The following is a 14,975-nucleotide window of genomic DNA, read 5'->3' as shown; positions in this document are numbered from 1 at the left end:
CTCTTGGGCTCTTGCTGGTACACTCATACTATGGTGTTTATGCTTGTGTTCACATTTTTAATGAGAGTTATTGTAGTACAGAGCTCTCTAGATACAGAGCTGGACATCTCAATAAAATACTCAAGCATCCTGGCAGATACTACAGCCTGAGCCTAAAAAAGATTTGAGTGTAGAAACTTCTGCTTGACCTATCAGTTCTGTGTCTTTGTGCTGAGCAGGTCCGGAGAGTCCCAGGTTCCAGCGGACGTCTTCATAAGACTGAAGATGGTGGCTGGGAATGGAGTGATGATGAACTAGATGAAGAAAGTGAGGAAGGCAGAGCAGCAATTTCACAGCTCAGGGTGGGTCCTCAGACTGATATCTCTGCTCTTTTTGTTTTGTTTCCTAACTAGTATGTCTAAATATTGCAGGGAAGGATGTGGCCTCAATTATGGTAACACAGTAAGTCATTGTCCTTCCCCTCAAGTTTGCAACTGAACTGGAGAAGGCAGACTGAAGGCTGAAGAATTGTATTGATCTCTTTTCCATCATCCTTATGGGGCACAGCTGATCTCATTCAGGGAAGCTGATTGTCATTTGGAACATGAGTTCAGGTCTATTCCTAGCTCAGCACGTTAGTTCACCTGGTCTAGGATATTCTCATTGTTTTTAAGGGTGCCGATTGTTTGAGATGCTTTCTTCTGGAAGTGTCAGGAGATTTTTTGTCCTACTGCCCTCTCCAGGATGGAGTTGAAATCAGTTGGGCCTTGGTTTATGGCTGATACCTGAAACATACAGGACCTGGTTCTGTCCCCTCAGTTACACTGAAATCAGTTAGTCCTAGTAGAAAATGTTATGGCATCCTTGAAGTGACAAGGAGTGATTGGTCTAGCACTTGAAAATGCCTGCAAAAAACAGCACCTCCCACTCTGCTAATACAAACATGAAAACCCTTAAACCTAGACTTAACCCCTAGAAACACAGAGGACTAATTCATAGTGATCAGCTAAAAGATTACATTTCCAGATTGTCTTCCCCACACAGTCAGCAGTGTGGATTCTGGCTGTAATGGCTTGGCCCTTTTCACTACAGCAGGTACCTTTAAGTGGACTGTATGTTTTCATAATTCTGTAAGTGAATAGTGAAACAGTGGAGGATTTTTAGAGGAAGCTTTTCAATATGAAAGGGGAAAAAAGCAGTACTGATTTGAGTCATTTATCCCTTTACAACTTCTAACTTCCCTAACTTCTTTCATTGGTCTGCTGGTGGTTGTTCCTTCTACTAATCTGTGTAAACATTTCAATATTAAATTCAAGATTTTGCCTCTTTTTAGCATCCTTTGAAATTCTTGGGTTTTTAAAGGCTGCTATTAATAGAGTAATTCCATGCTTTGTGGCAATAATTTTTGTGTCTTAGAATATCTGGTATATCGTAGTACACAGTCAGGGAGGATCTCTTGGTGCCAGGTGGCTACTACTGAAATTCTTGATGCTTTGTATTATGTTACCATATAATCAAATTGTAGAAGGCAATATTATAAAAGACCCTGACTCTGTTCAGAGATTACTTGGAACTTGTTGTGTCGTGTTTACTGTGTTTTGAACAGTACTTATTTCATTCCTTATACACAAGAAAAAAAAAAGCAGATTGATACACGTTTACAAGTTCCTTTACAAGCCAGTGTTGGTTTTCTTTGTCTGGGGGGGTGGTGGTGGTGTGGTTGGGTTTTTTCGTTTGTTTGTTTTCTCCCTTTGGAATTTTGGCATGTTTCCTTGGTTTGCTGTCTGTTCTAATTGCTGTAATCTAGGTCTCCCATTCAAGAATCCTATTATAGGATGAGTGTTAGAGCAATAAGTCTCAATTCAGTTACCGAACTCTAGATGTGTATTGCCATTTTAGAGGCACCCCATGTATATATAACACAGAACTTTGGGAGACCTGTACCTTTCTGGAGATCAGGAAGGGCACTGTGTTGTCTTAAACCTCACTGCATGTCTGTCTAGGCACTGGAATCCTGCCCTAGGTGTCTTTCCTCTGCTTTCTGCTGTCTGAAGGCATCTGTGCACCTCTTGCATTTAATATCTTTTCAAGTCCTCTGAAGACTTGTACCCAAACTGCCAGTGTTTGCCACCAGTAGGGTGGTGTGTTTGCAGACCAGTTTTTGGCTGTGTTTCAAACACAGGGTATAAATTCCACCTGTCCCTAATCCCTCTGCAATTTTAACTAATTTGCAGGATAGAATAACTTACATTAACTAGGTGTCACCTTGAGTTCCTGCCCATTGCAGAGGGGAGAAGTAGCTGATCCTTAGAGGCCCTTTCCAACCCAAACCATTCCATAATTCAGTCTGCACCTGCATTTTATTTCCTGACAGCCTTAAAGTAAAAAGGCTACCTTGCAGATCGACTTCTTGGGTGACAGGTTGGACTTGATGGTCCTTGAGGTCTTTTTCAACCTTATTGATTCTGTGATTATTAGCACATATAAAAGCATCTACACAAATGAAAAGTGTTTGTATTTTGTTTTGCTTGTCTCCACTTCACATTAAACATAGGGTAAACTTAATAATGTAGAAATGTGTATTTTACAAGTCTCTTGCACCTGAAGGTAGATAAATATTTTTTTATAAACAGAACCAGAAATATCCCTGGAATTGTTGAGTGTGGATATAAAGACTTCCTCTCTGCATTCAAATTTAAAGCAACTGTACTATTGTGAGCTCTTAAATCATTCACCTTCCATGACGCAGTAGATCTGTGCAGTGGCCCAGTGGCCACGTTTCTCTAGTTACTCATGTCTGATCTCTGATTACCCAAGCAAAAATAATATGATATAATAATACAACTAATATTTCAGCAAACTCATCTTATTTGTGCCTTAATTAGGTAAATGTCTTTTAACTCTCATCCTGTGTTCATGTTTTTCCTTAGCTTGCTTCTGTTTGCCATTTATCTGGGTTAGTTGTTAACTGTGGGGCAGGGCCAGTGTTGCCCCACTTGTCTGTACAATGTCTAGCACACTGTGATCTGTCAGACAGGCTCCTTTGGAGTTATTCCTTGAGGCATCCAGGTACTCTTGGATGAGCTTTGTGCCTGAAAGAACAGCGCTGCAGCTGTGGAGCATGGCTGTTTATCTCTGGCAGCAATGCCACATGTTTCGTCTTGCCTGGTAACTGTCAAGTGGAGACTCAGCACATGGAGATGGATTTCAAGCTTTACCCTTCCAGATGCATGACTTTTTCCTGACACTGTCTGCACATAGTCATCGTGAAGGAGCAGTTCATTCTCCTCCTGTCCAGAGGGCTTTGTGCAACTTGCTGTTCTGAGAACCAGACTTGTTAACCCCCTCTCATGAGAAGCCTCTGAGTCATATGTTATCCATTGCTCTGATCTGCCTTTCTTAAGGTAATGGCATTGGTTAGTGCATGAAGTGACTCAAGGGTGGAATGATGAGACTTAATGTTCTTCTGTGGAACTTACGCCATCCTCATTACAACCTGTCTTTTAGACCACTGTGTGGAGAAGGAACAGCTCTTTTATTAATCCCAGCATGGACCAAGCCATCCCACCTGTCTGTCTCCACATGGTAATTTGGCCTATTAGAAATCGAAGCTGCAGGCTATCTTAATTGCAAGGTTTTCCATGAGTGCTTAGCAATTCCTTCCTGCTCATGTGAAATCACTAATGCACACTGGCTTTGTTTGACTGATAAGCAAAGATTGATCACGTTGCTTTGACTGCACTTTCCCCTGCATTCCACTGCTATCTTTGTTTTACTGCTGATCTTGTGTACAGCTGTCACTCTTCTGCTTTCTCTCATGGAGAGTGTAACATAATGCAGAGTCCAAGGGCAATGGAAATGGGTGAGAGATTTCTTCCTACAAAGCAGCACAAGTAAGGCTCACTTTCCCCTCCCAATCAGGTCCTGTATGCTTTAAGCAAGCTGGTATGCAAACTGGTTCTCTAACTATACAAAGGGCATTTTTCTTCTTTTTGTTTTTTTTTTTTTCTTTTCGGGACTTGGGTTGCTTAAAATGGGTTTTGCCATCTTGGTGTACAAGTAGTTTGACCTAGTCTGAGTGATCTCCAAGAGTACTGGGTTTTGCTAATGGTTAACAACGATAGCAGTATTGTATACTGCTGTCCAAATATCAGCTGCAAGTTCTGAAACATGACTCTCTGCTTCTGGGCGGTATGATCAGGTTGCCAGCAAATTGTCTTGTCCCTTATTATTATGCATCTTAATACATGTAGGTAACCTCAAAGTAATTATGTAGATTTCAGACATTCAGTTTGGTTCTGACAAATCTTTCTGGTCATGAAGTTTACTCTTGTCTAGGCAATGACAGCTTTTTCTCTGTTTTTCAGTCTCCCAGAGTGAAAGAACCTCTACAGAATGCAGAGGTAAGATAAAATTGCAAATGGCTTCCCCAAATGATGACTCCTAGTTATTGCTGTTGTTTCAATGAACATATTTTTATTAGTCTTTGGAAAAAAAACCCAAAACACCAGTGTAAAGGAGAAGCTAGTATCTAGCTGAGCTCTGCTTGAAAACCTCTCTGTAATAGGAATTATTGGCTGTGTAATACCAAGAGGTCTTCCTGAGTTAACTTTGTGTTGTCTTTTCAACTTTTATTTACTGTGGCAAAAATCTGTGTGTTGTAAGATAATGAGGTGGTCACAAGAACAAGTAGAACAATGGTGTTCTGATTTCCTTTCTTAAAAAAACAAAAACCCAAACAATAACCAAAGGACAAAACCCAAACCCACAACAAAACACAATTTTAAAGTATCTGGTTTACATCCTCTAATTTACTGGTTTGATTGAAATTCATAATCTGTCTGAAGAGACACAGTTCTGTGTTTTTTCCATCAGGAATGCTGGAGTATCTTTTCAGTAATAGACACTGCTTATCTTCTAAACACTCTGCTCTGTCTTTCTTTTCCCTACCTGTGTGGAAAGATAAACAGAGCTGTCTCCTAGAGATTAGTCGTGGGTTAGACTGTCCTGTTCTTCCTTCATCCATTTCCAAGAATTGAATATAAAGGGAGATCTCAAGAAAGACTACAGTTCTGGCACAGTAATTTGACATAAATTCTAAATACAAAGAAAATGCTGAAAACCACAGTCCCTTTGGAATTCATTTCCCCATTTTGATACATCCCTTAATATAGAGTGATTTGGGGGTCTGCTGCTCAGGTTTTCAATATTCAAAGTAATTTAAGTTTCCAACCACTTAGCAGACTAATTTGCAGGGTAATGTGAAGAAGTGCCATCAAGCTTAGAGTTCTTTGGCTACCATGTCAAAATCAGTTTCTCTGTTCTGAAAAACAGAACAGGTAAAAAAGATTAAACTTTCATTTAGTGCTCTTCCCTCACCCTCTAATTGCATATATTTTGTTGTTGGTGGTGTTTTTTTGTTGCAAGGGACTAACTTTAGTACATCCAATCCTGAACAGTCTTGTGTGTTTTGAAGACCCTAAGCTCTGATTTCACTTGTTGGTTGAGTATCCAGGTTGCTATGACTTTGACATCTATTGTGTGAATGGATAAGTGGTTGATAGTTATCTTAATGCTTTGCTAGGCTGTGTTCTCTGAAAAGAGCTACAAGTCAAAGCAGAGTTGCTCTGCTGTCATTTCATGGCTACTTGGAAATGTAAGTAGGACTCATATTTTGATAAGGCAGGAAATTAAAGGGTAGGTTGTCCTTGTCCAAGCTAGGATATAATCTGTGTGCATCCAGCCTTGCTAGCTGCAGAGTGTGGTTTTTGTCCAGTCATGCTAATGTCTTGGTTTCTTAACCTTCTTCACTGGTGAGTAAAACTTGCAAATATCAGGACAGAAGGTGTCCCTGGACATAAGTACACATCAATTCCCTTGAACACCAACTTAGGATCGGTGTTAGTGCTGTGGAGACCTGGGAATGCCCTTGATGTTGAACTTCTCAAAGTGATTTGAATGCTTTTTAGGAAAGCTGGTGATTGAATCAGAACTCTTGAGTTCCTTTTCTCATTAAAATGCTTTTTTTTTGCTTTCAGCTATTCCCATCAGCTGAGCCTCCAGGTCCTTCACTCAATGCTCCAGCACAGGCACCTACTCAACTACCTCAGGCTGCAGGACCAGTCCCTGCACAACCTCAGACTGCTGTACCTCCACCTAGTCAGGCTCCTCCAGCAGCCCCAGCAGCAACCCAGGTGAGATCAGAAACGTTTCATACCATTTTTCAGCTTTACACTTAGTTGTCCTGTTCCAAGAATGCTAAAATCATCTGAAGCCGCACAAGCTGCTTGCCTGGAGCTGATTTAGTGCTGCTGCTTATACAGAAGGGACAGCTGGCCTGGTGGCTTTTTAAGGGAAGAGAGTCACTGTTGTTGCAGCAGTTTTTCATTCTTACTCTGTGGGTGAGCAGTGCCCTTTATGCTGTTTAGGGAATGGACTCTGGCTTGAGGCAAAGCTAAAGGTAAGAAAAAAGGGAGAGTCTCATTGAAGTGGCAACTACTTGTTCCTGGTGTTTGAAGTGCAGCACAAATGGGCTTTGATTGTCTCAGCATTACTGCTATCTGTGGGATAGGAGTAGAGAGGAGTGAGAGAAGGGAACTACAACATGCAAGTTCTCCAGACTTCAGGAAACAGGTGGCCCAGATTAAAACTGTCCTTTTAACAGTCAAAATTGTGGAGGAACTCCATCTTTGGGAAGCTCTAAACCTTCCAGTACCTTCAAACACTTCCATTTCAAGACAAGAGGGGAAAATGGACCTTTGAGGGGGAGATTACAGGGAATGGGGAAGCTTGACAAGTTTGTTATTAATTCCTAGCTATGTCACCTCAAAATGTAGACTGTAGGTCAGATAGGTTGGCACAGCAAAGCCAAGAAAAAGCTCTGACTTCTCTTAAAAAGAAAAATGGCCAACCCAAGTGATACTGAGACACTTGGAACATGTCTTGTGGTTAGCTGGAATAAAGCAGTGCAGAGTTTGCCAGACTTCTGAGTGGTGGCACCTCTTTTCTGTAAAAGGCACTAGTCTTGGTGGGGAGAGGCTGTCACTTTTGGAGGGGAGCAGGCTCTCATTAACCTTTGGCAGACCCATGAGGAAGAGACTTGGAAGTGCTGGTTAGGAAAAGAACTCTTAGGTGTAATTCCTTCCTAGAAATGTTTCATCATGTTAAAGAACATAGAAATAAGTGTATCACTTCAGTGCAGTCAGGTCATGTTCCTCTGTAAAGCTTTTGTAAAGATGTGAGTTGTGAAACAAAATGACTGGAGTTGGGGTCTGACATGTTCTTGGCTACATTAAAAGTGGCTTTTATTATTTATATCAAACCCATTCCAATCTCTTGGAAAAGGGCCAGTGTTTAATCCCTGAGTTTTATGCAGCATTTGAAGCACCAGCAGCAGTGAAGGCTAACAAGAAGTAGCAGTGCTGGTCCCAGTGAAAGTGTTTGGATTTGCACTAGCACAGTATCTTACTTCCTGCCACTAGTACCAGGTGCCTTATGTGTTGTTGGCTTGTCCCAAGGTGGACTTCATACCTTGGTGTCAGTTTGTTCTTCTTTATAGCTATTGATGCTGGTGTGTTCTTTATAGCTCTTGGTGTCAATGTGCTCTTCTTTATAGCTCTCTGCTGTTGATTTGTTCATCTTTAAAGCTCTTAATATCAGTATGCTACTTTTTATAGCTCTCCTTTAGTTCTTTGGTTACTTTTCTGAAGACCTCTGGGCTTCTCTGTACACCTTTTTTTGTTTTCAGTGTCCTGGTAAAGCTTGCAACTTCAACAGAAATGAGGTAGTGATCAGAAGCCCTCAGCTGCATTGCTGGCACAAGAGGCCAGATCAATTGAGTAAAATACCAGTTTTAAAGGATTTTTTTTTTTTTTTGCCTTTCCTCTCATGAAAAATCAAGTGATCTAGTTGAAAAAAAACTTGTTCAAGACCTCTCAGCTTAAATTACCAGCCTGATGTTGTATCTGTCGTCTGACTGCAGATTTACAATCCCTGCCTCAGCATGTGCAGTACAGATGACTTGTACACTGGAAGTGTGACCAACCCTTCTCTGTTTTTTGGTCTTTATGGTTTTTTTTGTGGGTGTTTTTTTTTTTTTTTTTTTTGCTGTGTGTGGAGATTGATTAACAATTAACCTTTTACTGGAGGTATCACAAGTGCTCTAAAGATGGACACCTCCTGAGATCTTTCCTGCTGGAAGCTTGCTGCTGACTAATATAAAATGCTTTAGTTACACCTTCCAATAATTACTCAGATGTAATTTAGAAGTGAAAATAGGAGGTTATGAAATTGCTGCTATAATTTCTTCAGGTCTTTGATTTCATAAAAAAGTAACAGAGATTACCTGGTTACCTGCCAGTGAAATTATTTCCTAGGTACTCTTCACTATTATATCAGGTTTTTAAATCTGATGTTTGGGGCAGGGATTAAAACACAGGAGGTCTTGAAAAGGTGTCACAAATGGCCAAAACCCTTAAGTTTTGATGCAAAGCAAGCAGTCTTTTAGCACTTTCTGAAGTCTCCTGCCATCTTGGCATTTCTCAAATTGTGTAGCTTCAACTCTTTTCAAGGTAATTGGAAAGGGAAACTCCTGAGTTACTATTTAAGCATGAAGTTATCTTTTAGTCTGTCTTTATCACTGTAGTGCCATGATTCCAGAGATTAGTTAAACTTTTATTTGTGTTTCTAGTTGATCAAGGTTATCTCTAGCTTTAAAATCAGATAGGGGAAGCATTGAGCTGCTTTAAAATGATGTAATCCTATTGCAGGTCCCACCTGCCCCTGCTGCACCTCCGGTACAGGAAGATACAAACGTCCCCATCAGCCTTGTACTAAGGTTAAGGTAAGGATACAACTGACCTGTTCTGTCCAAGTGAACCTTTGCAGAAAGGGACTCTGGAAGATTTCTGCAGTGCATTTTGCTATCTGCCCTTTAATGAAGAAGGTGGTGATTATATGTTGTTTGTCAGCTTTGATTTCATCTACTCTTCCAAAACTGGGACCTAGGAAAAAGTAGTTTATTGCATCCACTTCTTCAGTTTGGCAAGAGGTGTAGATTGAAAGGGGTTTTGATATTTGCATAAATATTCCTGAACTCTTGACAGGGTAGGAAGGAGGAATTAGTTGGGCTGTCTTCAGGAGATCAGAGATTCAGGGGTTTTGGCCTTGTTTTGGACCATCCAGCTCCTCAGGCACAACTTCAGGCTTCAGCCAGTAGCAAGAGTGGAGTTTTTACCTAATTCAAGGCATGGATTCTGCTCTATGCCACTAGAAACAGGAGAAAAGGGACTGTAAGCACACACTATTATCATTACACACATTGACATTTCTGTGTTAAAGAACCTGCCTCTCAATTTCTGTAGACGTCTCGGTTGTGGATAGACATTGAACTGGGACTTCTGAATGTCACCTCCCAGTCATTCCTGGACAATTGTATAATGTGTGTGCATCTGCAGACAGGAAGTGCTTCCTTCCTCTGAAAGATGTTCCCCAAGCATTTATCTACTGACAGTGAGTTACTGAGACGGTAGAACCATGTGACCTTGTAGCAGAGAGGTGGAACTCACCTATCCTGGTCTTCAGGCTGTCAGGTTGAGCAGCAGACTGTGCTGAGAGCCCTGCTTCCAGATACACACTCAAGTGATTAGTTTCCGCTCTTAATGGGGGAGAGGTGTGCTGAGTTCCCTTCACAGACTGATTCTGCACTGGCAACACCTTCTTTTGGGCACCAATCTGTGCCATGAAATGATCTCTTCCTTACAAAATTCTCTTCTTTCCACAGGAATTCAAAAAAAGAGCTCAATGATATCCGATTTGAGTTCACCCCAGGGAGAGGTGAGCTGGTGGGCAATTCTAGTGTGTGAAGGTGGTTTTGGTGCAGAGATTTTTTACTTGGTGTTGTGCAGTTCTGTGTGTGGAGGGTCTGTCCACAATGCCTTCCTAAAGGGCTTGCCTTATGCTTGGGCTTGGAGCACTGCTGTTGAGAAGGCTCTCAAAACTGCTCATGGGTGGGACCAAAGTGCAGCCTTTCAATGAATTCCAACTCTAGAGTTTGACAGCACATCTCAGGGCTGTCTGACTGCACCTGCTGTACATCCTAATATCCTGGCCTGTACCAGCTCCTTTAGGTTTCTATGTGATGCCTCCATCAGCTGGACAATTTCTGTTGGGTGGTGACTGGCTTTTGGGTTTCTCCCCAACAGATACTGCTGACGGCGTGTCTCAAGAACTCATTTCAGCAGGTCTTGTTGATGGCAGAGATCTGGTAGTAGGTAATGATGTGTTATTTGTCCTGCTCGAACTATTTCGGTCATTTTTTGATTAGTGGGTACTAGGACAGTTTGCTGTGGCCTTGGTTGTCTACCCCAGTGGCTCTATAAAACTACTGTTAATACTGGTGACAGTTCTGTGCCAGTACATTTAGGCAAGCCTTAGTCTACAAGGATATGAGCTAGTTGGAAACATGAAGCAAATGTACCTTGTAATGCAAAATGAAAGCTGATCAATGCATTAGATAAATGATTATCATCTGACATCTTTGCATTGTCAGATTGCTACAGAAGCCTGTACTGCTCACAGGTCCTGTGACAGAGAGGTCTGGAGCTGGAATCAGCCAGGCCTTTTTTGTTTTAAGTAGGGCTGGGGAAGGAGGTGTGAAGTGCATGTGTGGTATGGGTATGAAGATCCAGGTGAACAGTACTTCTGGCAACAGCTGGCTAAATAAGCGTGTCCTTCTGTGGAGCAGGTGGGGCTTTTAAACTGTCAGCACTGCCTATATATTTTGACTACAGTAAGCAAAGCTGTTCCTTACAGGCTGCAACTTCTGGAAAGGCCAGTAGTGCAAAATTAACTGCATCTCCAGGTGCAGTTGGGCAGTTGATTACTGCTAATCCCACATCCAGGAAATAATAACTACCTCTGAAAAAGAAGCGTAATAACAAATGACAGCATTTTCGTAGCTAAACCTTTAGATTTAGATTTCAGTAGATTGAGACTGCTTGAGACCTAAACTTTTCATTATTTAAAAGCTTCTAAGTTTACTGAGTAATAGAGGCCTAATAAGTTTGGGATGTTTTTCTCTAGCCTGTCCTAATATTTGCCCATTTTCTTTGTGTGTGTGATTTCAGTTGCAGCTAATTTGCAGAAAATTGTGGAAGACCCCCAAGCAAACAGATCCATCACGTTCAAACTGGTATTTATTCCTGTTCCCTAATTGAACAAGTTCTCACTTGCGAAGAGAAGGCATTACATAGAGGTGCCTGTGATGTTGACTGTAGGATTGTGTATGCAATTGAAATCCTCCCTTCTTTCCCAACAGTAGGCAATGCAAGCTCCCCACTTGTGCTCTCTGAGCAGTACCAGGGTTAAATGAGAGGTGATGCACTCAGACAGGCACTCCCTCACCCTAGCTAATAAACATATCTGAGTTACAAAAAGCTATTTTCTGTGCAGTTGCCCAGAAAGAGCAGAAAAATACTTCAGGGCAGGTAAGTGGGCTAGGAAATGCCACAAACTGCTTTCTTGGAGAAGGAGGAGGATGAGGAGGGTCTAGACACACCTAGTCTCTGGGAAGGAAGTTAAATGAAGGAGGTAAAAAACAAACAAAAGGATAGGGAGTAAAAGAAGAGAGCCAGAACTAGGCGAAGACAGGCTAGGATAGGAGAGAAGAACAATGATCCTTCAGAGGTAGTTATAGAGGCAATATAAAGGTGTAGCCACCTTGTTGATAGCCAAGCAGTAATTCCATGATAACCACTTTCTGGTTTTGCCCCAGTTTAGTGCACGTAGCCCTAATCAGAGCAGACACTGGCAAAACTTCAGTCTCAGTCCTTCCTAGCTTAGAATCAAAGGGAAGGGGGGTGGGGAGGGGAGTCCTCAGTTTTCACTGTGGGTAGTGTGAGCTGCTGAGTACAGTGCAATGCTGTCCTGTGACTGCCCTTCCCCACACTGTCTCAGGTTGTGACGCGCAGCGTGGTGCATGCAGAGCATGGCTGTTGCTATCTGGAGCTCTGTCCCTTGTGTTTCAGGCATCCGGTGTGGAAGGCTTGGATATTCCCGATGATGGCAAACTTATAGGATTTGCACAGCTCAGCATCAGCTAAACAATGGTCCCAGGAGATGTTTCCCAACTGAGAACCCACATGTGCATATTCGTAATGCTTCTGTTAGCCTAAAAACAAAACAAAACAAACCACTACTGCCAAAGAATGGAACTACAGCCCCCTTCCTAGAAGCTTTAACGTTTTCATTAATAGGATCACAAACCTTCCTGAAAAATTACCGATGGCGTTTACACCTTTTGTAAACAACTCTCATGTTTTTGTATCTGTCATCTCAGACATGCAGATCCAACACCTCATTGCCTGCATGTTCATTTTATTATTGCCTTACTTTAAAGAAAAATACTACTGAGTACGAAGCAGGGGGTTCCACTGCTCTGATGATCTTGCCTAGATGTTTTGCCTACATGTGGTTTCTTCTTTTTTCCTTTTTTTTCCCACTTGCTATTTTTGCACAAGTTTTAATACTGAACGGATCTCTTTTAGTTCTTTACCTGCTTCTCCTTCTGTCTGATACACCAATGTACATGTTGTTTGGGTCACCTGGAGTGCTGAGAAATCTGCTTCTTTTCAGCTGTGTGTTTTTGAAACTGCTGGTTTGAATGCTTGCACCTGAGAAAGCAAGCCAAGTCTTAACCCAGGGGAGGGAGAACCACCTTCCCATGTGTTTTTGAGAATTTCCTTGATTTTGAGGTGTTAGAAGTCAGCTTCCCTTTGTAAACTGCCTTAATTTTTTTTTTATTTTTAAATTCTTCCATTTTGGTTCTCTCCACATGAGTGCCAGGCGTGGCATGAGGGCTGAACCTTTTAAGTTCCTTTAAGCAGTCCTTCCTCAAAGTATCTTTCATTCTGCAGCTTAAATGTAGTCTGTTCTTGAAGCAGAGCAATGAGGCATTGCTGTTGGGAAACTGGTCCTTCAGATGATCAACTAAGTAGTCATGGTCAGAGGCAGAGGAGACCTGGGTCACTCTGCATTTGCAAGAGACGATGCACTTCAAACTGGTCCTGAAACCCAGTCTGGAAGGCCTGGCTGTGCCACTCTTCCCCAAGTCTTTCCTGCTCCCTTGCAAACTGGTACCCGTGGAACCCTCCCTGTCGTGTTTCACAGCAATAAAGAATCCCCAGGAGAGTGGCAGCCCTGGGCAAGCCAGGGCCACGCTGTGGCCCTCCTGCACTAAGGGCTTGGGCCAGCAGCCTCCTCGTCAGTCCAAGCCTCCATGTTTGGTCAGGATGTCACTGAATCCCTGTCACACACCTGTGTAGCTTTTCTTTGGATGTTCTGTTGAGTTTGAGTTTCTGCATCCAGCATAGAAATGATACTCTGAGTTTGCTAAGAGACACTTGTAATGCAATATGTGAATAATAAATGGTGGTGATTTTTTTTTCTCCCCTACTGTTTCACATTTGGCCTTTAACTGCTATTGGCTCTGGAGTGTTTTCTACACAGAAATCGTAAGTCTAATTTAACAGGCAGATGGAGAGGTCTTTGGTTTCCATCAGCCACAAACAGTGCAGAAACAGAGGGTTATGGCAGAATGGCTGGGTTCAGTTAGGACTTTTTCTTCTTTCCATGTCTCCAGATGAACAATCTGTGTTTGTATATTGTTCTCTATGAGCAGCTGTGGAAGTCTCCTGAATTGTGCATGTTCTTTATGTAGTGCTCCCGCTGCTTTTAGCCTCATGGTGGACATTGAGTATGTCCCTGTGGGCTATTTGCAGCCTCCTGGCTGGTGAGTGTGAGGGGGAGGGAGAGGCAAAAGAGTGTTTGGGAACAAGAGCATCCCAGGGTGCTGAGCAGATGCTCTTAAAGCCCAACAAGGGATGCCCAATACTAGGGATTTGGTAGCAGTTGGATTTGGCTAAGTGTGTGTGTGCACTGATGCGTGGTGCCTCTGGCACTTTCTCCTGTTGTCTGACACAAAGCATTCCCTATGGCATCCCACATTGAGCTTCTTGGCTTGGGAAGAGGAGGCTGACACCTCGATTTTCATGTCACCCAGGGGCAGATAGGAATATATTGGAAATCTTTAGGATACAGAGACAAAGTAGTCCTGGTACAGTATTATTTTCCCTTCTGCCTACATGCCATGGGGACCTCTTTGTTCATTTGTGTACTGGTGCTGACAAAGGTAAGACTTAAACTGCTCAAATGGAACAATGCAGCATCTATTTATTAAGTTATTCCCCACCTTCCCAAAGCCAGGACTTGGAGAGCTCGAGCTCACATTAAACCAAGGCTCCCTAGTTCCTTAATGGAGAAAATAAGTAAAGAAAAAAATGGATGTGTTTTGTTCTGTAGAGCTCCCCATGTTTTGGGTAGGAATTCAAAATATTTACTTGGGTTATTACAGTTGTAGACAACTGTCTTTCTGATGTTGTTCCAGTAAGTGCCAATGCTGTTCATAATTGTTTTCCAGTGTCATTAAGCATTTGGGTTTTTGTGCAAATTTCTCATCTGAACCTGGAAGCAGGTGGAAATTTAATGTTAGTTCCTACTTTTAAGGACAATGCTCTGTTAATGAAAACCGATCCTCTTCACAACTTTGGTGTATTGTAGATTATAATGAAAGATGTAAAATATTCAGGCTTTTTTTCCCCTTTTTTTGGACTTTGTATTTTACTGCATGTCTCTAATTTTTAATCAATAAAGAACAAATTGTCCATTGCCATGTGTTTGTGTGGTTTATGTGTCACTGGCTTGGATAGGAAGGAATTTGTCTTCAGAGGTGTCTGCAGCTCTTGGAGCATTTTCTGTTCTGGGGTGGTGGGAGATTTGACAGCCCCCAGAAAAAGTAGGGAGGGGGTGGGGATGCTCTGCAGACATTGTGTGCAGAAATAGAGCAAGGATGCACCTAGGATTGCTTTTCTCCAACTGGAAAGTTTGCTCCAAGTTCTGCATGCCCTGTGCAGTTGGGGATCAGTATCCCTTGCCCAGAA

At 42.1% G+C, this 14,975-nt stretch overlaps 1 protein-coding gene across 2 annotated transcripts in view; it reads left to right on the top strand.

Annotated features, from left to right (window-relative positions):
• OXSR1 (oxidative stress responsive kinase 1) overlaps window positions 1-14,671 on the top strand; it is a 94,767-nt gene extending 80,096 nt beyond the window's left edge. The window contains exons 11-19 of one of the 2 annotated variants that reach the window (XM_054390234.1): window positions 219-341; window positions 4,347-4,382; window positions 6,018-6,173; window positions 7,345-7,380; window positions 8,748-8,821; window positions 9,761-9,813; window positions 10,182-10,250; window positions 11,106-11,170; window positions 12,006-14,671. In XM_054390234.1, coding sequence (XP_054246209.1) covers window positions 219-341; window positions 4,347-4,382; window positions 6,018-6,173; window positions 7,345-7,380; window positions 8,748-8,821; window positions 9,761-9,813; window positions 10,182-10,250; window positions 11,106-11,170; window positions 12,006-12,080 — 687 coding nt within the window. In that variant the 3' untranslated portion in view covers window positions 12,081-14,671. The remainder of the gene's footprint in view (window positions 1-218; window positions 342-4,346; window positions 4,383-6,017; window positions 6,174-7,344; window positions 7,381-8,747; window positions 8,822-9,760; window positions 9,814-10,181; window positions 10,251-11,105; window positions 11,171-12,005) is intronic. The other variant, XM_054390233.1, reaches the window with a different exon arrangement.
• Window positions 14,672-14,975: the final 304 nt, after the last annotated feature.

This window comes from Indicator indicator, chromosome 20, assembly GCF_027791375.1.
Source record: "Indicator indicator isolate 239-I01 chromosome 20, UM_Iind_1.1, whole genome shotgun sequence".
Lineage (NCBI taxonomy): Eukaryota > Metazoa > Chordata > Aves > Piciformes > Indicatoridae > Indicator > Indicator indicator.
The sequence above is the reverse complement of the archived record's forward strand: the minus strand, read 5'-3'. Positions and strand labels throughout refer to the sequence as shown.